The sequence below is a fragment of the Nomascus leucogenys genome, chromosome 12, assembly GCF_006542625.1.
Source record: "Nomascus leucogenys isolate Asia chromosome 12, Asia_NLE_v1, whole genome shotgun sequence".
NCBI classification, from domain to species: domain Eukaryota; kingdom Metazoa; phylum Chordata; class Mammalia; order Primates; family Hylobatidae; genus Nomascus; species Nomascus leucogenys.
Window position 1 is genome coordinate 103,648,836 of NC_044392.1, and position 26,740 is coordinate 103,675,575.

Consider the following 26,740-nt stretch of genomic DNA (forward strand, 5'->3'; position numbering starts at 1 on the left):
AATGAACTCAAACAAATTTACAAGAAAAAAACAAACAACCCCATCAAAAAGTGGGCAGAGGACATGAACAGACACTTCTCAAAAGAAGACATTTATGCAGCCAAAAAACACATGAAGAAATGCTCATCATCACTGGCCATCAGAGAAATGCAAATCAAAACCACAGTGAGATACCATCTCACACCAGTTAGAATGGCCATCATTAAAAAATCAGGAAACAACAGGTGCTGGAGAGGATGTGGAGAAATAGGAACACTTTTACACTGTTGGTGGGACTGTAAACTAGTTCAACCATTGTGGAATTCAGTGTGGCGATTCCTCAGGGATCTCGAACTAGAAATACCATTTGACCCAGCCATCCCATTACTGGGTATATACCCAAAGGACTATAAATCATGCTGCTATAAAGACACATGCACACGTATGTTTATTGCGGCACTATTCACAATAGCAAAGAGTTGGAACCAACCCAAATGTCCAACAACGATAGACTGGATTAAGAAAATGTGGCACATATACACCATGGAATACTATGCAGCCATAAAAAATGATGAGTTCGTGTCCTTTGTAGGGACATGGATGAAACTGGAAACCATCATTCTCAGCAAACTATCGCAAGGACAAAAAACCAAACACCGCATGTTCTCACTCATAGGTGGGAATTGAACAATGAGAACTCATGGACACAGGAAGGGGATCATCACACTCCGGGGACTGTTGTGGGGTGGGGGGAGGGGGGAGGGACAGCATTAGGAGATATACCTAATGCTAAATGACGAGTCAATGGGTGCAGGAAATCAACATGGCACATGGATACATATGTAACAAACCTGCACATTTTGCACATGTACCCTAAAACCCTAAAGTATAATAAAAAATAAAAAAGAAAAAAAAATAAATGTAACGTAAATAATTTATCGTAATTTATTCTGAAATTCTAGGACATTTATTTAGAGTTTATTGGTGATAACAGTTTACATTTCCTATGCTCCTAATATTCTTTCGATGGCTTGGAATTTTACTTGTACCATAAGCAGATTAAGGCATTTTTAAAAAACCATGAATTTGCATTTTTCTATCCTTTCTATGGCTACATTTAGATGGCCCGACTGAGTGGAAATATGAATGGGCTCTCTGGCATCTGTTGAGCTTAGACACATATGACTATTCTCTACATAAATGGTGGACCGTGGAGGATAACTGATTCTCTGGCCCCAATGCCCCAGGATGTGTATTTGCTGCTGTCAGGTCCTTTGAGGATGTGCGGAATCCATAAAACAGCTTTCATTTTGATACTATGAGTAGATAATTGTTCATGGGACTGTTCAGTGCAACACCTTTACACCATATAGGGAAAGGGGTTATGAGTCTTCTTTAATCTCGTTAAGATCCAGGAGCTTAGTTCTTCTTCCCTCAGATGGAGCAAGGAAGAATATGAATCCCTGAATGATGAGTTTTGTGAATGCATCATTAAAAATTCTCTTGTTTGCAGGGTGCTGGGTTGCCTTATAAAATATTACAACAGCATGGCATCAGTTATCTATTAATGCAGTTTCCTCTTTCTGACAACATCCTGTGGAAATTACACTGGTAAATTCCTTAAATTTTGCAATCAGAAATTATTATTTTATGAGTGCTTACATACAAGCAAAGAATATTGTGGCTTGCTCCACTGGCAGAATCACCACTGCAATGACACCTCAGTCCACAAGTTATATACTAGCTTAGCAATCTTCTCTGTACAGTATGCTCCTAATTATCTAGGTTCAATAGAGAATACATGCTGACTCCCAAGGACTTGTTGAAGCAAATATCTAGACTATGACTAATTAGAGGGCTCTGTAATACTCTCAATATTAGAATATCATATTAGTCTCAACTCTACAGGGTATAAATTTGTCATGTGGCTCTTCTGCTAAGTGACATTTGCAGATAGAGGCATGTATTATAATGCTTATTAAGAAAAGCATTTGGCGTCAGCTCAGTTTTGTTTCAAATCTTGTCTGCCACAGATCAGCTAAATGACCTTCGGCAAGTTAATTAACCCCTCTGGGCCTCAATGAAATGGGGAATAAAAATACTACTCAACTAACAGAAATTGTTATGAAGATCACATAAATTCATAAATTCATATATATAAAGAGCCTTATACAGTGCCCAGCATTTTGTATATGCTCAATAAAAGGCTATTATTTTTATTGCTTTACTATCAGATTTGTTGGCTCAAAATCTTTCATCTCTGCAGTATCTTGACAATTTGACAGCAATGTTTCTTTATTGTAATAAAACAGATCATGGCTATTATACACTTCATTGAGAGGACAGAGGCAACTAATTTCCATCCAGTGTTCTACTGCTTTCTCTTTCCAAGTATGTAAAAGCAGTTTCTGCTTGACAGTGAACACTGAAATAATGAGTTCAATGGTGAATGAACTGGTGTTTTTCACTACTAAATATCGTTTTGACAATATCAACTGCAGGGCTAATTGTGCTCTATCCCTTTAACTGGAGGAGACAATATTCGATCAAGACTATCTTGGATCTTGAAGGGGAGTTAAGTTTGCTAGATGAGATGCTGTTCTAAATGCTCAAAGTCTGGTAAAAATATTCCCTCATATTTGGCTTAATCCTGATTCCTCCATAAAGCCTCCCAGTTAACTTTTGGGCTGCCCTAAGTGTTTTTCTGCAATAATCTCACACTACCCCAGAACATAGATCAGAACGTCTGCCAGACCGAACAATATAGCTCACTTTTGCCTCAGTTGTGGCTCTCAGCTTTTGAGATGACTGTTTCAGTCTTTCCCTGGCTGACTGTAATCGTTTTGGATGCTGTCTAACATTTGTCCTTGACATTTCTCTGAAACTAATCTCCATCAACAATAATGAAGAGAACGGAACAAGTGTATTAATTAACTTCAGTACAGAAAGTCCTCAGTACCTGTAAGACATTCAGATGTTCTTGGATACTTAGAATTTTGAGCAGCAAAACATTCAAACATCCATGAGCAGTAAGCAAAATAATATAGTGTATTTCTGAGAATATTCCGAATCAATGACTTATTTATTTGAAGAGAGTATGTATCATATTAAAGTTTAAACTTTTGCATGACTAGACTCCTTATAAGTCTACCTCAGACTCAGGCAGTATTTGTTGATCTTAAACATCTGTTTAACTTGGTTCCTCTTACTTCTAGCTGTAAATCAGCCATTTCATGAAAAACCAATCTGTTTTTCAACATTTTCATTTTCTTACTGTTTAATATTTTTAGGTAGTTTCAGGCACTGGGTTCTACCCTAAATTTTATGCAATACTTTCAGAATAGGGCACTAGAGCTAAAAAAACACAGCTGAATTTCCAATAGATTAATCTCTTTCCTTGTGAGTGGACTAAATTCTTATGTAAATTGTCAGTCAGTATCTTTAGATCCTCTGAACAGATAACCAAAGTGTCCCTATATGTTTGGCATGCCACCAAAACTGGTCAATAAATGAAAGGCAGTATTGAGATTCTTCTGTAGATTTGGAACTCCTAGTTGCTCCCACCAATTTTATAATAATAGAGATTTACTTTTCAGATTATGAATGATTTTAGAGTGTAATCAGCCAAAGAAAAGTGCTTCTGAGGGGAAATCTTTCAACGGACACATTATATAATTCAAGTGCTTTATCTGTTATATTTAACCAAAAGAGCAAATTATAAGATCATAGACATAGTTCAGTCTCACTAGAGTCATCAAAATGTTACAAATGAGAAATTAAATGAATAGCTATAAAGTGTTCATATTCATCACAGTGGAAGAATTGCAGGCAATGATTTGAAAGCCTGAGATCTAGTCTCTTTCAGTTGAAAAGAGCAGAAATGCAACAGTATTCTGACATCTTGACTATTTTAACAATCTATTCATCCTTTTTTTTTTTTTTTTTTTTTTTTTGAGATGGAGTCTTGCTCTGTCGCCCAGGCTGGAGTGCAGTGGCGCAATCTCGGCTCACTGCAAGCTCTGCCTCCCGGGTTCACGCCATTCTCCTGCCTCAGCCTCTCCGAGTAGCTGGGACTACAGGCGCCCGCCACCACGCCCGGCTGATTTTTTGTATTTTTTAGTAGAGACGGGGTTTCACCGTGGTCTCGATCTCCTGACCACGTGATCCGCCCGCCTCGGCCTCCCAAAGTGCTGGGATTACAAGCGTGAGCCACTGCGCCCGGCCTCATCCTTAATTTAAAAATTTTTTTTACCCTGTCCCTTCCAAAAATATAGTGAAAAGATTTATATGCTGGTGAGAAAGACCAGAAAAATACGTCTTGAATTTCAACTCTCTTAAGTATCATAAGGTTATTGACTTTTCATTGAAAGAATTTATGAAAGAGATATAAAATGAAAGACAAAAAGAGTCAAGATAAACAAGACATAATGATTTGAGGTTTTAAAAAATGCCATCATGTTTCTGATAATTTTGAACTTTTATGCTTCTTTAAGATGTATTAATAATTTATTAAAATGAAGTAAACAGTTGGTCTGACTAAGCCATGAATATTTTAATTGTAATAAATCAATGGTATCCTCAACATCATTTCAAAATGGAAATATGATAGTTACTTATGAACAGATGTTTCCAACTGGCATTCCCCTAATTCTAGGATTGCCTCATATACATTCCTTTTACATGAGCAGCTGCTCCAGCCTGTTGACCAAAGGAGCTCCCATCCTTGGCCACTGGAGATTTTCCTCTGGTCTCTTCATTCCTAATGCATATAATCATGTGAACAATTCTTCCTTTTGGACCAGCCTCTTCTCCTGACCTTCCCCAAAACGGAAAGGAAGAAGGGTAGGAAGAGTGGAGGAAGACGAGGAAAATGTGGTGTTAAAGGCTCTGTTTCAGGCTACAGAAAGCTCCCGAGCAATGGCATCCCAGGTTTTCCAGAAGTAGGTCTCATAATCAGAAGTTAATCTGTAGGTTTTTATAATTGTGATGAGTTGAGAGGGTGTGGACCAGGTTGTGACTCAAAGGTAAGTACAGAGCCTGTGGAGGTTTTATTCATATTTAATTTTTGTCCTTCTTCATCATCCTACAGTTTTATGGGGTCATTTAATGCAATTTGATGAGGTCAAAAGTAGATAGCTTCAATTATCATTGAATAATTATTAATTGATTCAAAGCTGAGAGTATTAAACACTGATGGTAGCAGGGCAGGTTCTATAGCTCCAGGTAAACATTTAAAAAATAAAAAATCAGATGGTTCACACTGGCGTCAGGCAGGTCACATGTGAGCATGGGCAACATCTTGAATGTCCAGGAAATGGTTGAGGTTAGAGTTGGCGTGCCTTAATTCCATAGTTTGACAAGCAGGGGTAAGTATGAGAGGAGGACCTAATTCTTCTGCTAATGCTAACTGATTTTCTCATAGAAAATTTGTTTCCTGTGGTTTCTCAATTCTACAGTTCTATTAGCAAAATTCTTTTTTTTTTATTATTATACTTCAGGTTTTAGGGTACATTGAGCAAAATTCTTTACATGCTTGATGAATTGAAGAGATGGCAATCAGCTTGCCTTTGCATTGAATTACTATGTAATCATTCTGCTACTGTGAGAAAACAGTTTCCTAAATAAATGACTTACAAGTTAACCTTTGGAAACAACTTGTTAGCAACTGTCTATATACCTTTCTTTACAAATATAGACAACTGTGGAGCAAAAACAAAAACAAAACACAAAGCCTCCCCACAAAAATATAAAAAAATTCTGCCTTTTAAATAGAATGTTTAGAGACTTTTCCCTTTATTCTTAGTATGTGTCAAGTGCTGCAGTAAATTCTCTTATCCCTGTGCTGAAAAAGTTTCTAGTTGGCTTCAGAGTTAGCTAGCTCATGAAAACACAGCAAAAACACTTGAATTTTTTTCTAATCTTTGTTACTGTAGGAGATAGTATTTTTCTAAGTAATATTGTCAACAAGATACTCATTTCTTACCTTGTCAGAAGGTTTGAATGGATTTCCTTGTCCACTGATTCCACCACTGATACTAAATCCAAGGCCAGGGTTCTTTTCTATTCTCACACAAAACTATGTAAAAAAGATATAAAAAGGTAAGTACATAGTTATCAAAGCTAAATATTTTCAAATAACTGTATTTCAGTAGAAAAGATTCACATTTCACTTGATTTCTTAGGGTTAGCCTATGTTGACTTGATACACAAAAGACAATATAAACTTTGACAAAATGTTTAATGTTTCCATATGCATCAGTTATGATGGAAACTAGCTTGAAATTACCTGGGCAAGAAGATATTAGCAAGTACTTATCTGTTACCATGTACAGGACTAAATTTTGATTAGCCATTTTTAAAAGTTAAAAGTCTTATAAACACTTAAAATACTATGCATTATCCTAGCTATCAACCATAAATGCACTTGTATTCAGGTTGATTAGACAGGACTGTCTGAATAAGTGAAACAAAACTTTAAAATGTAGAGTGAAAGAAAATATGCCTATTTAAATAAATTGTGCCTGCTTTGTAGTAGGCACAATAATTCATCTCCTTGTTAGATAATTCTTTGTTTAGGAATATTAGATCTTTTAGTTTGAGAAAGTAGCCACAGCTTGTGTGAGGGTAAAAAAAAGGAAAAACGAAATGCCCAGTGAAGAGTTTCAAGTCTAGCAGGAGCTCCTGGAGTAGGAGTTAGGAACCTTAGAAGAAAGGGGAGAATGGTGTGATGAGGTCTAGTTAAAGAAAGAGGTCAACAGTATGGAGACATTGCTAGGGAAAGAGAATGGCCAATACGCAACGCAAGGGCAAACATTCTAATGTTCTGTGTTATATTACCTCCCCAACATCCCAAATCATCAATGAAAGTCTATTAAACATGACTTTTGTTTTATAGTAGTATGGGGGAATGATGGCATTAGGAGTAGGGTCCGCCTTGGGATAAGGCTGTAGTAAAAATGATAGCAATAATAGAAGTTGATAAAAAGAGGGTAGATCAAGAACTCAGCAGAAATGACATCAGTGCCAGGGATGACCTAGAGAAACTCTAACAAACCTAAGAATTCCTGGAGACCCTGAGCAGGAGATGTGTGTGTGGGCTATGGTAAAAATGTTAGTTCTCCAGGTAAAGTGGGACAGGGTGATCCCAGATAATTGAAAGATTTCGGACCAAGGGGCATTATACATTGGTTACATAAAGAAAAAACACTTTGTAACTTTTTATTTATTTATTTATTTATTTATTTATTTATTTATTTATTTATTTATTTTAGTGACAAGGTCTTACTCTGTCACCCAGGCTGTAGGGCAGTGCTGCAATCAGTTCACTTGAACTCCTGGGCTCGAAGTATCCTCCTGCCTCAGCCTCCCAATAGCTAAGACTTACAGGTGTATGCCACCATGCCTGAATAATTTTAGTTTGTTTCTTTTTCTAGAGATAGAGTCTTGCTGTGTTGCCCAGGCTAGTCTCGAACTCCTGTCCTCAAGTGATTCTCCCACCTTGGCCTCACAAAGCACTGGGATCACAGGTGTGAGCCACTGTGCCCAACTCTTTTACAACTTTTAAGTACAGAGTAAGTATTAGGTGAACCAAGTGTTACCAAAGGTTAGCAGGCAAAAGATTAATAAAGAGTTAAGAAAAAAACATGAGATGACACACTTTGGCATATATTTTGTATTTACACAGCTACATACTGGAAAAGTCCTTAAACATGATTGTAAACATTTGCTTTCTTAAGTAGCCCATTTTTACCCCCAGAATTCTTGCTTAGCCTGTTAATTTGCTTATGGCAAATGTAAATGCCCAAAACACTCTTCACATTTTTATTGTGAGCTTTCAATCCCTACCTCTTAGTTCAAGGCAAACTGAGTCCTATTTCTGACTTAATTAGCACATATTGTCACTGGAACCTGGATCAATTAGGTTTGTCTGTTTAATAATCCTATACTTAATTCACTGTCATATTTCATAATAGTAAATATAATGTTTAAATATTAGATAGTTTACTGGCAACACAAAGATGAAAAACTATGCACTAATGTGATTTTTATGTAGTCATTAATGAATAGTTTCTAAATTATGAGTAAATGTACTATAAGTACTGTCCCTTATTTTATTTTAAAGATGTTTAATTACAACTTTTCATTCAATTGAGCTAGATTTGTTAAAACTAGTTATCATAGGTAGTAGAATTTACAGTTTATAATACTTTGTATTTTTATATTGATCCTAGTTTATGAATATAAACTTATAATAGCCTGATGTAGCTGAAAGAAATATCTTAGCTTTATTCAGTATGCTAGTTGATCTCTTTGTTATTATTTATTAATTAGAAAACGAGAAGAAAGCAACCAATATGATGAAAACATTTTTCTTTTGTGTTTTTCAATGCATTTCCAATTACATTATTTAAAATTGGGGTTATATCTTTCTAATATGAACATTTCATATTGCCACAACATAATATGCGGAAGGTATATGCACTTCTGGCTTTCTCCAGGCCACTATAAAACTCAAAGGAAACAAATGTAACAGGTTTAATTTACAAAGTAAATTGCTGAGAGTAGTTTCCAGTTGTTCTCTTTCAAGGTAGTGACTATATCTATTTTATATTATTGTAAATCTGGAAGGCACTAAAAATCCAAGGGAAACAAATTTCACATGTGCCAAGTGTATGAAGAACTGCCTTAATATTTTTTAATAATAGAAATAATGATGACACTGTAGTTTTACAAATGTGACAAACAAACATAAATTCTGATCTGAGGCTAGACTGCTCTTGGGCATGCTAAGGTACGGCTAATAGGTTGTATTGTGTCTACTGGGTCTCATAAAGCATGTCAGAGAGAGTATTCCTCTCACATGTAAGTAGTTCCACCTGCCTGCTAAGGCCCAAAGAAGCCATAAAATGTAAGAGGACAGAATACCTTACATCCAGGAAGCAGTGTGAAACTAAAGAGGATCAGCAAAGAGGAAATGCAGTGTTCTAGTAAAAGATTAGGTCTAGGAAGCTAAAAAATAGCTTATTTAATGAGAACCATTATTTTAATTTTCTTTTAATTTATTTTTTATTTTTTTGAGATAAGGTGTTGCTGTTTCTCAGGCTGGAGTGCAGTGGTGTAATTTTGGCTCACTGCAGCCTCTGCCTCCCATCTCTGTCTTTGGAGTAGCTGGGACTACAGGCACGTGTCACCATGCTTGGCTAATTTTTAAATTTTCTTTGTAGAGATGAGGTCTTGAACTCCTGGGCTCAAGCAATTCTCCCACCTCAGCCTTCCAACGTGCTTGGATTATAGTCGTGAGCCACCACGCCAGCCTCAGTTTTCTTTTAAGAGACTGGTTTTAAAGAATGAATGGTTTGGCTGAAAACATATGCAGTAGTAGTGCAATCAGTCGTCTTTCAGAGTCTGCTTCCATAATTCTACTTTACTTGATACTTCTGGTCTGTGTTAATCTTACTGTAATTACAATACTGGGTCTTATTTTGGAAAGGCTATTTTGATAAAATGGATTGTTACAAAAATTAGCTTGGCATGGTAGTGCACACCCGTAGTCCTACATACTCAGGAGGCTGAGGCAGGAGGATCACTTGAGAACAGGAGTTTGATGTTGCAGTGAGCTATGATTGTGCCACTGCATTCCACCCTGGGTGAGCCCTCTCACTAAAATAAATAAGTAAGTAAGTAAGTAAATAAATAAATAAGAATAAAGGCTAAAATTCTCCCTGCCTTCCTTAATAAAAAGTATATGATGACTCCTTGTTAAAATACATGATGAGTTTTAGAAGGAATGTCAGTTATTCAAAGAGTGCCTCAATTATCAATGACTTTGAAATAAACTACTCTGGAAAACTGTCATAGCTTTGAAAATAAAAACTGTTGCCAAAATAATGATTTATAACTTTATTCCACAAATATTTATTGATTCCCTACTAAGTACCAGGCAGATAAAAATATCCTTGACCTCAAAGAACTTGCATTCTAATGAGGAAGATAGATAGCAAACATAAACAACAAATAAGTAATTTCAGATAGTGGGATGAGCTGTGGAAAACAGCAGGAAAGGTAGTAGAGAGTAACTGAAATGCAGTGAGGAGTTATTCTACTTATTTATTTATTTTAAGCTTATTCTTGCCTCAGGAAAGAGCTATTTTCGATAGAGTAGGTAAAAAAAACCCTCTCTGAGTATGTCACATTTGAGCAGAAATGTGAATGATGCCAAAGATCAAACAATGAACAATAAGAAAAATGAAACACTATCCCAAGCAAAGGGGACAGCAATTATAAATGCCCTAAAGATGGATTGGTCTTTATAAAGTCAAGAAACAACATAGATCAGTTTAATAGAACAGAGACTCCAGAAATAAATCCTAACATTTATAGTCAGATGATTTTGACAAAGGGTTCAAGGTAATTCACTGGGTGAAAGAAGAGTCTTTCAACAAATGGTGCTGGGACAAGATACCCACATGCAGAAGAGTAAATCTGTACTCATATCTCACACCATACACAAAAGTTATATAAAGTAGACCAGAGGCTGAAACATAAGACCTAGATTATAAAACTCTTTGATGAAAATATAAAAGGAGTAAAGTTCATCACCTTAGATTAGGCAATGATTCTTAAATATGAGACCAAAGACGATATAAAAGATTGATATGTTGGACTTCATAAAAACTAAAAACTTTTGCGCTTCAAAGAAGACCGTCAAAAAGTGAAAAGAAAACCCACAGAATGAGAGAAAATATTTGCAAATGATATATCTGATTAGGGTTGTATATCCAGAATATATAGATAACTTTTACAATCCAATAATAAAAAGACATCCAAATTTAAAAATAGGCAAAATTTTTTTAAAGACATTTCTCCAAAGAAGATATATAAACATTCAAAAAGTATATGAAAATATACTCAATATCATTAGTCATCAGAGAAATGTAAATCAAAATGACAATGAGATACTAATGAACAGGATGGCGATAGTACAAAAGACAAACAGTAATAAGTACTGGTAAGGATGTGGAAAAGGTAGAACCCACATTCACTGCCGTTCAGAATTAATATGTTGTAACCACTTTTAGAAAAGAATTTGGCAGTTCCTCAAAATGCTAAACATAATTACCATATGACTCAGCAATTTCACCTCTATGTATCTACCCAAGAAAAATGAAAACGTGTATCTCCACACAAATTTGTACATTAATGTTCATAGCAGCATTATTCTTAATAGCCAAAAAGTAGAAACAACCCAAATGTCCATCAACCATCAACTGATAAATGCATAAGCAAAATGTGGTATATCCATACAATGGAATATCATTTAGCAATGACAAAGAATGAAATACTGATACACGCTACATTCAGTTCCTTATGCTAAGTGAAAGGAGCAAATTACAAAAATACATGTATTGTATGATCCCATTGATACTAATTGTCCAGAATAAGCAAATACATAGAGATAGAAAGTAGACGAGTGGTTGTCTAGGGCTGGAGGGAGTGTGTAAACTGACTGCTCAAGGATGCAAAGTTTCTTTTTGAATGATGAAAATGTCATAGAGTATAGTGATAGTTACACAACTGTACAAATGTAATGAAAACAATAAATTATACACTTTAAGCAGGTGAACTTTATTGTATATAAATGATATCAATAAAGCCGTTAAAAAATAAGGTCACCATGACAGAGCTAAGGAAAGAATAGAAGGAGAGGAAGGTGAGGCCAGATCTGCAGGCACACTACGCCATAGTAAGGATTTAAAATTTATTCAGAAATTTTGAAAGCCACTAGAGCATTTTAAGAGGAAGAATGGTGTAATATAATTTACGTTTATTAAAAAAGATCACTTTAGTAGTGGAGAATAGACAAAAGGGAGGTAAACTGGAAGAAGAGAAAGCAATACGGAAGCTTTTGAAGTAGTCAGGGGTGAGGTTATGGCCAACTAAGATGGCAGCTGTGTGGGTGGTGAGAAGTGGTGGGTTCAAGACATACCTTGATAAAATTGCTGTGGATTGAGTGTAGGCTGTGAGGAAGGGGAATCAAGGATGTTTGGTCATATCAAAAGGGTGATAGGCCATTAACTGAAATGGGGAAGTAGGTTTGGTAGAGTAGGCAGCAGGAAGTGGTTTTTTAAAACCATGCTAAGTTTAAGAAACTCATCAGACATCCAGGTTGAGATGTCAACAAGTAGCTAATTGCATATAAACTTCTGGAGTGAAGGAGAGAGACGAAGGCTGGGGATACAAATTTTGGAGAAAAAGGTCAAACTACATGGCTGAGAGGTCAAATGAGATGAGGATGGAGATTTGACAATGGGACTTGACAAAAGCAGAAAGAATGCTTTATGGTATGTAAATTAAGCTTGAAATTAAAGTTACTGCAACTTTTAGCTCCTGGTTTTGTGGGTTATTATATAACAGCAGTTTTATGATAAAGAGTGCTATGCAATAATAAGCTATTACAATTTTTCATTTTGACTTACATTATGTGCATTACTTAGCCATACAAAATACATATAAAACTTCTCTGTATTTTCCAAAATTTCTAATAAGCCCATGAAATAGGCTCAAAAAGGAAACTGATTATAAAAATGTATACGTGTTAATATTCAAGGATAATTAATATTTTTTGAAATACAAATTCTTCTATATTCAAATCTTTTCCTGTTGTGGATGAAAGATTCAAATCCAGCTCAAATTCCTAGTTAAATCTTTCAAAAAGATGTACTGGTCAGCTGGGTGCGATGGTTCACACCTGTAATCCCAGAGCTTTGAGAGGCTGAGGTGGGTGGATCACTTGAGCCCAGGAGTTCGAGACCAGCCTGGCCAAAATGGCGAAACTCCATCTTTACTAAAAATACCAAAATTAGCTGGTGTGGTGGAGCATGCTGTAATCCCAGCTACTTGGGAGGCTGAGGCAGGAGAATCGCTTGAATCCAGGAGGCGGAGGCTGTGGTGAGATTGCTCCACTGCACACCGGCCTAGGTGATAGAGGCTTCTTTGCCTCAAAAAAAAAAAAAAAAAAAAAAAAAAAAAAAGAAGACGTACTGGTAACAAGATTGACTAATAAAATCCCCTGATGTAGCATTTTCTAGGTCTTTCAGAAAAAATTAGCTGATTCTGTATGTATCTAGGAAACAGAAACTCAAATGCATTTTTAGTCTGGAAACAAATTTTAAAGATTAGTCATTTCATTTCCTTCATTTTGGGCTTAAGGAAACCAACAAGATAATATGTATTTAGTGCAACATTGAAATAAATCTTTTTATTCCCACTGCAATGTTTACTGCATTCTACCATATGACTGCACACGACTTATAAAGTCAATTGATAGAATTTCTGATGTTGAATTACACATTCTCTGTGTCAAACTATGAATTATGAATTCAGAACTGAGGCATTATTTTGATGACTGGAGAATAAAATTCTATGGGAGAAATATTCACAAATAGCAATTCATTAAGCAGGACAGGGTAAGGCACAGGATGTCCCTGAAATGACTTGAGTAAATAACATAGATTAAAACTACATTAATACCTATTTTACAAATACCTTTATTGAACTATTCCCTTTTAATTAAAAATTTATAATTTAAATAAAACAAATATCTCCAAATGTTTCTTCTTACACCACTCAGCGGAATGTAGTTTTCTTCACCTGCAAACAATAAACGAAGTCCTCACCTGGAACTCTTGAGTGCTCTTTGGGCAGTTGACCAGAGCATCTAATCTAAAGAGATGTCTGAAATCCTGTCTCTCAGCTAACTGTTTTATGTACTCCACATAATAGTAAGTATTAAAATGATTTCTCCCAGGATAGACTACAGCATCTCCTTGTGAGTATGTTTTAGAACTTTTTTCCCCTTAAATATGATGGATGCACATCATTTTTCATAACTCTCTGAGGCTGATTCTAACGTGAGCTCACAAGTTCTCTTTCAGGCACAAACTTTAGTTGCATGTATACTTGCAGGCACTGGCAGGAGACAGCCATGGAGCGCCTGCTGTTCTGATGTGTCAGGTTGGTTGGGCTCCTGCCATTTTGATATGTTAGGGAGGTCCTCTTGTCCAGGGCAGACATGGAGTGAGGGGTGTATGTTTCCATCGTTTCACTCTTCCAATGTGAATTTACTCTTGACTTGTGTGCTTGGCTACTCTTGACTTTTCCGTCATTTCACTCTTCCAGTGTCAATTTACTCTCGACATGTGATGCAGGCTGCAGCATGTAATGTGGTAGACTCATGAGACTGGGTTCTAATCCCAGCCCGGCTTCTAAATTGTGTGACCACAGGCAAGACATTTAACTTATCTTAGTCTTAGTTTTGTAGTCTATAAAATGGAAACTGCTCTACCTATATCACAGCATTATCAATTAAATTAAATCAGTGAATACATAAAAGGGTTTTGAAAGGTTTGAAGCATCATGCTGATGTTTTTCCTTCCTATTTCTGCTTTGGTATCTATATTATCTACTTATTTGAATATACTGTGTCTTGTATTACACATTTGCAAAAGGGAGAGACAAAGCTGATGTTAGTTTCTTTTAAAAATATCCAACAGCTTATGGGCAACTTATGTATGCTTTTAAATAGTGATATTCTCAATATATTATTCAGCTGATAAATTGTTGCGCTATGGAACATCTAAAGCAGTGCTCCTCAACCTTGGCTACACAATGGAATCACCTTGGGGAGTTTTCAAAAGCCTCACTGCCCAGGTCACATGCAGACTACTAAAATCAGTTTTTCTGGGGATGAGAGGAAGACATCAGTGTTTTTTAAAGCCCCTCAACAGATTCTGCAGCTGCGGTTAAGAACGATTTATATAAAGCATTACCATATTGTGAAGGGGAGGATATGGTGGATGGGATCTTTAAGCTTCTTCAGTCACACTGGGACACAAAGGAAAGATCTAATAGGATGAATATTCTAATGAAGGGTTTGCCATGTGGAATGGGAGTCAAACCTCCACTTTCTGGCTGTTTTATTCAGTTCACTACTTAATACAACTCTGACTCTTACCCTCTGTTACGTTTGTAAGTAATCTAAATAGTTTATGCATTAAAATCTCCTTGTCAAGTAAAATCCCCTGATAATGAACTTCAGGTGACATGCACATGGTTTTTGCTGCAGATATTATTTGAAGTCAGATTTATAGTCTACAGAAATTAATACATTGAATCTGGGTAACATTTTATAGTTGAAACATAACTTCCATATATTTAATTTAAACCTAGAGTTGAAAACAGACTTGATACTCATTATTTCTGAAAAATAAACGTGAAAAAAAGTGCATTAAACTAGAAGTTTAGGTTTCTAGAGTTCTTGAATATTTTGTCCTTTTTATTGTGATGGGTGGTTTGAAAGTTTAGATGGTTTTATCACTGAAGGGGAACCTCAAAACTTACTAAATGCTTCTTTATGGCTAAACAAAGTTCAATACTCTGCTTACGTAACAAATGACACTCATTCTAATTCATTCAATGTCGTCAGTTTTGGCATTTATTATATATGTTCATTTCCACATGGAACTTATTTTAATCAGGTTAAAAATACACTAGTTCTTTGTGTGACTAATTAAGGGATACAGAGGTATGTTTTCATTAATAATAAAAGTTTCCATTTGTTCAGTAGCTTTTTCTTTTCAAAGCAATTGGAAGAATTCATGTGAGTTCACTTGAACAATCCATAAGGCAGTTCTATAATTCTGAGTTATAGTTCAGGCAGCTTTAATTAATGTCATTGGACAGAGAGGGCATTGAGATCATGTGGTGAATTTTACAGTAAGATTAGGACACAGGACTTGGATTGGGGTCAGAAAAAAACCTGACTTAAAATTCCAGCTTGGCCAATTACACTTTCCATAAATTATTTTCTCTCTGCCTTGGTTTCTTCACTTGTAAAAAGAAAATAAGATTATTATGAGGATTAAATAAAATAGTATATGTAAGCAGGACCAGTTATATAATTAGTTGGGCCTGATGCAAAATGAAAAAGTGGGCTCCTTGATCAACAATTACTAATAATTACAAGATGGTGACAGCAGGGAATTAATCCAAATGTGGGGCCCTTTCAAGTGCAGGACCTTATGCATCTCTACAGGTCACATGCCTCTGATGCCAGACCTGTGTGTGAGAAATAGGGTGTAAAACACATAGCAGGTGCTTAATATATGGTAACTGCCATCCCTTTCTTTGCAATTTTCATTCGGATTTCCTTTCCTTGAATCGAAAAATGTGTATTCACTGTAATCAGATTTTGTTTTACCTGTAGTATTTCAATAAGTGACTACCGTTTAACTAAAGTTTCCGAGCTTTACTTTAACAGAAATTATTGTGTTTTATTATACTGAGTAGACTTTCTTTGTACCACATTTATTGTGTCTCCTTGCTCTTAAAAATGTTGAATAATTTAGGTTTTTTCCACATTGCACCTGACCAAATTTACCATTGTTGTTAGATAATTTAAGTTGAACCTTGCTTTTCTCTTTATGGCTCTTTCATAGCACCACTAGAAATGTCTTATTAAAATAGAATGTTTTGATTTATATGCCCCAAATCTACATTAGAAATTTTATGTTACCTCACTGCTCTTTGCACTTAAATCATTACTCCATAATTTTCATGTGAATCTCCATAAAGTCTTTACATGTTTTAAATGTTCTTCTCCATTTTTTTCCTGGTTAAATTTGGAATAAAAGTCTTCTTTTAAAACACACAGCCACATACACTTATTAAAAAGGTCTGAATTTTCAAAAGAAATATAACTTAGGAAAGTAAAAAACACATGAAATAGTTTCATTATGAGAGTGAAATATATAACCTTTCAGCCTCTTTTAATGTTTCTTGGTTTTTTTTCTATCTGTAGATGAAGGAGGCTGGGACTGATAAAATCATTAAGTTTCTTCAAATATTTGAATTCTTAAAATATTCTATTTCTACTGTTTTCTGTTTCTATACCCTCAGTGCTAAGCTTACGGGGAGTGTGTGTGTGTGTGTGTGTGTGTGTGTGTGTGTGTGTATGTAGAACTGTATTAGCTGACTCTCACAAATTCTTTTTGAATGTTGTTGGTGGGTAGCAACGTTCTCATTTGATCAGGAGAGAAACAGATGCTGAGGAAGAGTTAATAACTTGGCCAAGGACAAGTGGCTAATAAACATAAACATGAAACTAGAACTCCAGATTCTGAGACCTACTCCTAGTATCTCTTTCTTGAACACTAAGTTAAATGAAAAAGTGGAGAGGTTAGAAAAAGAAAAAGAGATGAAAGAAATCAGGGTAGTAGTCAGTGGTGTGCTGGAAAATATTTAATAAACAGCTGGTTGGGGTTGGGAGAGTGCCCTAATTTGGAGTGTTTGCTGATGCTCCTGGTATAATTTTTCCCACGACTTCAACCTATTAATATGATGTCATTTAAGGTGTGATTGGGAAAAGGAGCACATGACAATGTGCCAATATGAGCTGGCCAATTGTGAAAACAGCTTTAAGAAACTGACTCACGATTTATAACGGGATGAGAGGTAGCATAGTTTGGGGACCAGAACTGGTTGTTTAAATGCCTTTAGGCTTTCTTTCACTCCAAAGTCTTTTTTACTGATACATAATGATATTTGTATATATTCATGGGGTGCATGTGATATTTTGTCACATGCACAGAATGTGTAATCAAGTCAAGGCAAAGGCATTTAGGATACCTATCACCACGAGCATTTACCATTTCTTTATGTTGAGAACATTCCAAGTCCTCACTTCTAGCTATTTTGAAATGTACAATACATCCAAAACCATTTCAGCCTGAAACCAAGGCAGAAAAAACTGGGACACCAAAAGGTGTTATATTTAAGTCCCTTCCTTAACATATAGGCAGTTCTACAATTCTGAGTTATAGTTCAGACAGGTTTAAGTATTCAATTGAATGCTTAAATTTTATCTCTCAGTTTGAAATGCACTTGATGTTATCAAGCTGTGAATGAAAACATTTGAGAGCTACTATAAATACATTTTTTCTGAAATAATCATAATGTTCTAAACTCAATACATGTGTAAAGTTTAAAACTTAGTAATCTTCTTACTAGCCAAACTTTATATAATTTACATTTTTTGGGGGATATAGTATTAAAATAGCCTTAAATTTAGGGTGTTCAGAATAACTGCATGCTAACACTAAACCTACTTTTCAATGTAGGCGAAAACAGATAGCATTAATCTCAGTGGGTTTTCAAATGCATTGATTCTGGGAGGAAAAAACCATGTAGCTATTAATAAGAATAACTAAATCAGAGGACTGGTTCGAGTTATGATACTTGTGGGCAAGTAATATCTATGAACAATTTTTTAATCTCCTAAGATGCCTTTGGTAAAGCATAATTTAAAATTGTATTAACTTTTAAGAGTATCTGGAGAATTAAAAACCCCATATCATTATCTGATTAAAGGCACCTGTCTGGTTTATGATACCTTAAACTCAACACTTGACCTAGATTAAGGCAGGAGAGGGAGAAAATTATCTTTACAACATACCTATGATTCTGAGAATGATTAGCACATAATCTAGGCTTCAAGAAGGATATTAAGAAATAGAGGAGATGTTTAAAGCCCTTGGAATTGAAATGATAAATGGCTCTTAACAATATAAAGGGAAAATCTGGAGAATGAAGTTAATTTTGATATGTTTAGAAAGTCAGGTGGGGTGATACGTAAAACTTTGATAAGTAATAATAAAATGAAGCTTTTATAGACCATATTAAAAGTCAGAAAAGTCAGTAGGAATGTTGCCTATCTATCTGAATAATGAAATAAGAGAAATTAATTTTAAGAGTGTATTAAGATCTTAATGTTTCACTTTCTAAGATTAATATAGTTCAATAGATGCAATCCCATTCAATTTTCCAGTTCTAAGGAACTAAAACAGATTCTACAATGGAAAAGCAAATCCTAATTTTAGATAGGTTTGAAGAGCGCAATTTTTTTTGCTACATGGCATTTATCAGTAACTTTTGAAGCATGTCAGAAACATTTCCCTTCTAACCGTTCTTTATAATTATCTTCATAGCAAAGCTTTATCTCTGCACCATTCAACAATCAGAAGATAGGACTTTTAAAAGATATTCCCGCAGATGCGGGAAAGAATATAGTTTACTTTCACACTGAAGGTTTCACCAGAGGACTTGGTAAATATACCTAATCCCTTGAAGTCCTTTATAACGTTCAAAATCTGTACTGTAGAGCTAAATTGGAGTTAGGAGTGGGTAGGAGAGGGTGTAGGATAGTACTGGAAAAACTACTCTGCCCCATCAATTTTTCCTTTTGTAAAATGAGTATTTTACCAACCACAAATTCCTATATGTTGTAGTCCTTAACCACTGGAAAGAATGATAAAATCCCCACAAAGAGGGCCCTACCCCATTCAACATGGTGATGGCATTGTGTCCTGGACCACGTTAATGAGGGAAGGCAAACTCTGGACTCTTTGGACTTTTCTCTCCTGAAAATTTGTCAGTAATAAAGAAACACTTCTCACCTGCTCTGGATATCCATCCATACTCCTTTGCCCTTTAGTTTGAATTAAGCACCGTCCAGGCTGAGGTCCCCGGGTGGCCTGTGAAGAGGGGATCTGAATAGGCAATGGTGACTGAAATTGCTGGATGGTCACTTTGTTTATATTTCCTTCATATGGCTGCTGCTCCCGGCTGCGATGCTGAAGGCTTTGGGACCCCATCAATGTCTGGATGTGGCTGCCTGCCTGTGGAGAAGATAATCTGTCAGGCAAAGATTCATGGTGCTGAAAGGATGTGATTAAAGTAGAAAGCACGTACAGAATACCTCTCTGGTAAAGCGGCACCATTTGGGCTCTCAGCCATGGCCGGAAAGGATAATGAAGAAACAGCAAGGGTCTGTCTACTGTGGTTTGTGAAAATGTTAATATTGCAGCAAGGTCACATTAAATACATTCGTAGTCATCTGCTGGTTTGCCAGAGATAATTTTCACCTCACTTTAAAGGAACAAAATTCAGTTTGAAAAATCTCAGGAAGAAAATTAAGTCACAACTTAAAAATAAAGGGGAGCTGTATCTGGTATTTCATCTTGAAATATACCAGAGAGAGACAGAGAGATGTTAATATATGTAACACCATGGGGAAAATGATGGAAACAGTTTTCTGATTCTGAAGCAAGTAAGTTTGTTCAGATGAGTAAAACCAATATTTATCGATTATCACCATTATTCAAATACAGCCTTTGAAATCTCTAAGTTACAATAAAACTTAATCATGTGATAAATTCCTGTGGGGGCACTAGTTATGGAACCGTCTTCAAAATGAGCTCTCCCTGCAGAAGATCATCTAGTCATGAGCTTTCAGACAGATTAATCAGTGCCCTTTATTTAAACCAATAATAATCATTTCTGAATTCTTCAAGATGGAGGAGAGAGGGTATGCTTGCTGCGGTCTCTCATCTTTAAATGATATGATCATACCCGTACTTCGTTGTTGACTCCTGTTTTCTCACCTTCATTTTAGCACCAGCTCCTTGCATCATTCTATCTGATGTCTTTTCTACCAACCAAGCAAGCAGTTTTGTGTGTGAGCTGGTAAGCCAGAATATGCCTTTCTAAACTGAGAATGGTTTAACATGGAGGTCTAACACAGAAAATGAATGCTGATCATGAATAATTTTAAACATATATTTTAGTGCTGTGCTTAGTATTTCACCCATTACTATTGAAAGATGTGGGCATTTATTTCCTGAATTCATTTTCTTTCCTCTTGATCTTTTAAGGATAGTTGACTTGAATTCATAAGTGAATGTCATCTTTGAATTCATTAGCTAGGAAAGCTTGTGAAAGTCCTGACTAATCAAGATTTTTGATTACTATGAAAACGTTAGGTTGGAGTAATAAAAAGATAATTACTAAATAAGTATTCATGGAAGAGATTAAATTTAATTAAAGTTTTTAAAGAAGAGCAACATAAAAAACACTACAGTGATAATGAAAAACCATTTGCAGAGGAAAAATATATTGCTGGATTCCAAACAAGAGACAACTTCAAAAGAAAATATTAAAAATTATTATTTGGCAATATGTAAGGCAAAATAAACAACCATTTGATTATATTTTAGATGTCCAATTGACTGTCTTAGTATAATTTACAATTGTTTACATTTGAAAACAGTAAAGATATCTCAGACATGAGAAACGGGAGGAAAAGATGCAAAAAAGGGCTTCAGCCTATGCCAGCACAATGTGAAATCAATTATCAATCCAACCCTGTCCAACGCATATCCAGTGATTACAGATCTATAACCTCATAAATACAACTAAGATAATCTCATAAAGGGCAAATCTGTATTTCTCTGTTGTATCTATTCCTTTCCCAGAAATCTTAATGAAAGAAGATATTGCAGGCTTTTCAGCTATTCTAGAAGATGAAACACCCTTGTGGTCGAATTTTTCCTTATTGCAAATTCAACTCTTGCTTGCTGCCATGGAATATTTTTTCTTTTTTTTCCAGAGGGTGTAAGTTGCATTGTGTTCTTTTGTTTGGAGGAGAGGGCATCCATGATAAGCTCAGTATCACATTTTGATCTGCTGTATTTTTTTTTTTTTGGCAATGGAGTCTTTTTTCTGTTGCCCAGGCTGGAGTGCAGTGGCACAATCTTGGTGCACTGCATCCTCCGTCTCCCAGGTCCAAGTGATTCTCCTGCCTCAGCCTCCCAAGTAGCTGGGATTACAGGCCTGCATCACCATGTCCAGCTAATTATTTGTACTTTTAGTAAAGACAGGGTTTCACCATGCTGGCCAGGTTGGTCTTGAACTCCTCACCTTAAGTGATCCACTGGCCTCAGCCTCTCAAAGTGCTGGGATTACAGGCTGGAGCCACAGTGCCTGGCCTGTACCGCTGTATTCTGAATGAACTCACTGGCATGCCCAGTTACATAGCTACAGAAAATGATTTCAGGTTTCAGAGGAGCCAGGGGTGGAACTATCTGACTGAGGGTGACTGGCCTGGCTACTGATAAATCAATTGATTTTTAAGTTTATATCTGCTTCCACTGGCAGAATATTCATGGGTCTTCAGTCAGTGCTTGAACCAGTGGAAGTGACAACTGGCAGTTTAATTGAAAGTGATCATATAGATAAGCAAGGCATTTTTCCACCCAAACTTAGAAGGATCCAGAACATAGCTTGATTCCATGAAATATAATCTACATGAGAAAATTAATAACTGCTTATAGATTACTTTGTTGATTAGAGTATTGTAGTACTAGTCTATTCAAGGGTAAAAAGCTAATGCTATATATTGGAGAACTATAGTAGCCTTTGTTATTTGAATTGAGTTTTAATTTTTATTTTTAGAGACAGAGTCTTACTCTGTCACCCAGGCTGGAGTACAGTGGTGTGATCACAGCTCACTGCAGCCTTGAACTCTCGGTGTAATAGCCTTCAGACTTACTTTTTGGGTGTATTTTTTCTTCTGATAGGACAGGATGTGAGCTCAAGATTATGCTGATTTTGAACTCTTTGAGAGCAAGCATCATATTCCACTGTAAGTGGCATTTTAATGACTGACACAGTAACTGGCATTTAATAAATAATATCTACCACCCAAACACTTAGTGTAAATGTGCTAAAACACCATATACACGTTACCTCTTTAAACTTCACAATAGTGTTAAGAGGTAATTTTTATTATCCAATTTTGTGGAGGACAAAACTAAGGGTGGAAGAGCTTAAGTAAATTTCCCAAGTGATACAACTGGTAACCTGACAGGACCATCATTTGAACCAAGTCTGTCTATCAAAGGTCATCCTTTTAAACACTACATTATACTGCCACACTTTCCCCGCAAATTGACACCCACCCTCATTAGTTGAACCATGAATTGAAAAGGAACCATGAAAAGGAACAAAAGGATCAAGTTGTTGAGAGAGGATATATTATTCAATTTCTTTAGCAGCTCTTTAATTTGCCAAAAGGCAATTCCCTACTTAGTCAATTAGGTCTATCATCTGTTTTAGATGTTGTGCATGTGACTTCGAGCTTTAGAGTTAAGCAAATAGGATGATGCTTTTGTATTTAGTAATCTATTACTATGAAGTAATTAAGCTCTGCTCTTAGATGGCTTGGCAAAACAAACAATGGGCATGAAAAGAACAGGCTGTAAAGTCATTCTGTTTGCAGCAGCAGCAGCAGCAGCAGCAGCAGTTTTTTGTCTCTCTTGGGCTACCGGCTGTGATGAATGATGTTGGGGAATGACAGCTGTAGAAAGCAAAGAATTAACACAATTTTTAAAATAAAGTTAAACAAACATAAATGACAAGGCATCTAGAGGGACAATAATGGTTCAGAAGGACTGTAAAGAGGAAGTTGTTTTTGACTGGCACAAAGGCTTGAGAAAAGTAACAAGGATGTTCATGATGAAGTTCAAAGAACTCATGAAAATGTAGAAAATATAAGAGACTAGACTTATTCATGCAGAGGCTTAGCTATGAGAACACTGACTCATACCGAAGGGGAATTTGAATATGAAGGTTTCTGTAAAGCCTGTGCTACACATTTTGAATAGTAAAAAGAAATAGAGAAGATTTGACATTTGTTTGGAACTTTCAAGGGGAGGTTGGTTGTAAAAAATAACATGTATTTGAGGAGAATAGTGATGGAGTATGTTGTTTAGAAGTTGACCCCCTAAAAAACTGTCAAAGTTTACAGGCAAAACTCTAATATCTATAAGACTCAAGAAAATATTTATGTCAAAAACCACAGAAAAGAATTGTTGATTTGACAGCAAACGACACTGTTCATGCAAAATTCATCCCACAGCAAATCAGGCTTATTATGTGAAAGTTGGAAGTATTTGAGAGGTTTTGTATAATATAAAAGACATGGCTTTATCACTGTAAAAATGATTTGGTTTACACGGGTCTTTTAAAAAACAGTGTTAGACTAAGAAGTGTATTATGTTACTCAATTTGGTCATCTGTTTCATTACCCATCTTGGCTCTTCAACCACCTGGGCTTGCTTCCAAAAGTCAAACACCGCCTTAAAAGATTACAATTTACGCCACTGAGAATGTTCAAAAGAACACAATTCATTCTCTAAAATTAAATCCAAAAGAGTTCTTAAAATGTTTGGAAGCAGAATCATCTCCAAAGGATAACTTACTTTCTGATTTCGAGGAATTAGCACTTGTATAAATAAGTCAGTACCAGTAATTTTATAAAACAACAATAATAACAAAAACCCAGTCCTATTATTTTCTATTCACATCATGTTTTCTGTGGCACCCCCACTTTTTTTTTTAATGCAGGTTAGTTGTTAAAAATTAGGCCAGTGGGACACCTGCTTCCAGGTAGATGGGGTAGATGTATTTTGCCCTATTTCTTCCATTAAGTACAACTAAAAAACCTTGGGCATTAGACATAAATAAATGCAAGAAGACTATGAATAATAAAGAGAAGGCAGACTAGCTAGGGACCTGTGGAACAAGTCACAGCATGGTGGTAAGTTCTCTGGGCTTATTTTTGTGTCATATATCACAGACTTGGAGCTGAAGAAGCAGACAATCTGAAAATGCCAATAGGTATAAACAATGCTTCAACAAAAGCCTACTCTCTCTAACCAATGGATAGGAAAGACGCAGTCTAATGAGACTGAATGCTTTTAGACAGTAACTCCTCCACTACAGCTGAACACCATAAAAAAAACCGTAGCCCCACCCCAAACAATGCCAGCAAAAGCCAAGTGTAGAGCCTAGACTTCTACCCTTGTGAGGATGTCACAAGGCATACAAACACTTCTGCTAGAGTGGTGTTAGAGAAGGCAAGTAGGTGCACAGCACTCATTCCCATCAACTAGTAATAAGCCCCTCTTCTCCAGTGGTGTCAGTGGTGACCACACAAGGAGCTTGGACTTCCACTCCTACCCAGAAGTAATGAAGCACCGTTTACCTTACTAATAAGGTGGTGTCAGAGAAGGCCTAGGAGAGAGTCAAGACTTTCCCCATCATCCAGTGGTAATGATGTTACCCCCACCAAGTGGAGACCACGTGGGGAGATGAAACTTCCATCCTCAGCAATGATGAGAAGCCTTTACCTCAACTGTCACTGGAAGCTGAATTGGAAAATTGGACTTCTACCTTTACCTGGCCATAACAAGGCAGCACCCCACCCTTCCCCAACTGGAGTGGTGTCAGAGAAAGGCAGCTGAAATAGAAGCTTTAAGTAAGATACAGAGTTTTATAACATAATATAAAAGTGCCCAATTTTAATTAAAAAACCACTCATCATACCAAGAATCAGGAAGATCTCAAACCAAATAAAAAAAGACACTCAATAGATGCTCATACTGAGAGGACAAAGATGTTAGAATTATCATACTTTCAAGGCAGCCACTTAAAAATGCTTCCATGATCAATTATGCACACACACTTGAAACAAATGAAAAACTAGAAACCATCAGCAAAGAAATATAAAGTCTCAGCAAAGATCCCGGGCATTGTAGCTCAACCCTATAACTCCAGCACTTTGGGAAGCCAAGGCAGGTGAGTCAGTTGACGCCAGGAGTTCAAGATCAGCCTGGGCAACACGGCGAAACCCTGTCTTTTTAAGAAATACAAAAAATTAGCCAGGTGTGGTGATGCGTGCCTGTAGTCCCAGCTATTCGGGAGGCTGAGGTGGGAGGATCACCTGAGCTCAGGAGGTCCAGGCTGCAATGAGCTCTGATCACATCACTGCACTCTAGCCTGGAAGACAGAGTGAGACCATGTCAAAAAAAAATATACAAAAATTTAAAAAAGTCTCAGCAAAGAAACAGAAGATATAAAGAAGAAACAAATGGAGATTTTAGAGCTGAAAAATACAATAACAAATCAAAAACTCAGTCAGTGAATAGGTTTAACAGCAGATTGTAGAAAACAGAGGAAAGAAACAGTGAACTGGTAGACAGGACAATATAAATTATTCAATCTGAATAACAGAGAGAAAACACATTGACAAAAATAAGAGCAGAGTCTTAGGGACCTGTGGGACTATACAAAAGTTCTAATAATCATGTTATCATGAGGAGAAGAGAAAGGGGTTGGGGCTGAAAAATTACATGATAAAATAATGGCTTAAAAATTCTGAAATTTGGTAAGGAGAAATAAACTTACAGATTCAAGAAGCAAGAATTCAAGAAGCAAGCAAGAAGCAGATTCAAGAAGCAAGAGTTCCACATAGAACAAACCCAAGGAAATCTATGAATAGACTCTGATATAGTTTGGCTGTGTCACCACCCAAAGTCTCATCTTGAATTGTAATCCTCATAATCCCTATAATCCCCACATGTCAAGGGCGGGACCAGGTGGAGGTAATTGGATCATGGGGGCAGTTTCTCCTATGCTGTTCTCATGATAGTGAGTGGGTATCATGAGATCTGATGGGTTTATAAGCATCTGGCATTTCCCCTGCTTGCACTCACTCTGTCCTGCCACCCTTTGAAGAAGGTGCCTGCTTCTCCTTTGCCTTCCGCCACGATTGTAAGTTTCCTGAGGCCTCCCCAGCAATGTGGAACTGAGTGAATTACATTTCCTTCCTTTATAAATTACCCAGTGTTGGGTATTTCTTCACAGTTGTGTGAGAATGCACAATACAGACACACTATAATTAAACTTCTGAAAACTAAAGACAAGAAAAAATCTAAGAAGCAGCCAGAGAAAAAATGACACCTTACATATAGAGGAAGAAGACTTTGCATAACAGTGGGTATCTCATTGAGAACCATGGATGACA

General features: G+C 36.3%; 1 protein-coding gene across 3 annotated transcripts in view; it reads right to left on the reverse strand.

Annotated features, from left to right (window-relative positions):
• LOC100590153 (leucine-rich repeat-containing protein 7) overlaps positions 1–26,740 on the reverse strand; it is a 107,207-nt gene that overhangs the window by 32,479 nt on the left and 47,988 nt on the right. For all 3 annotated transcript variants that reach the window (XM_030823155.1, XM_030823154.1, XM_030823156.1), the window contains 2 exons: positions 19,491–19,712; positions 5,963–6,055 (listed from right to left, as the gene is read on the reverse strand). In XM_030823155.1, the coding sequence (XP_030679015.1) occupies positions 5,963–6,055; positions 19,491–19,712 (315 nt within the window). The remainder of the gene's footprint in view (positions 1–5,962; positions 6,056–19,490; positions 19,713–26,740) is intronic.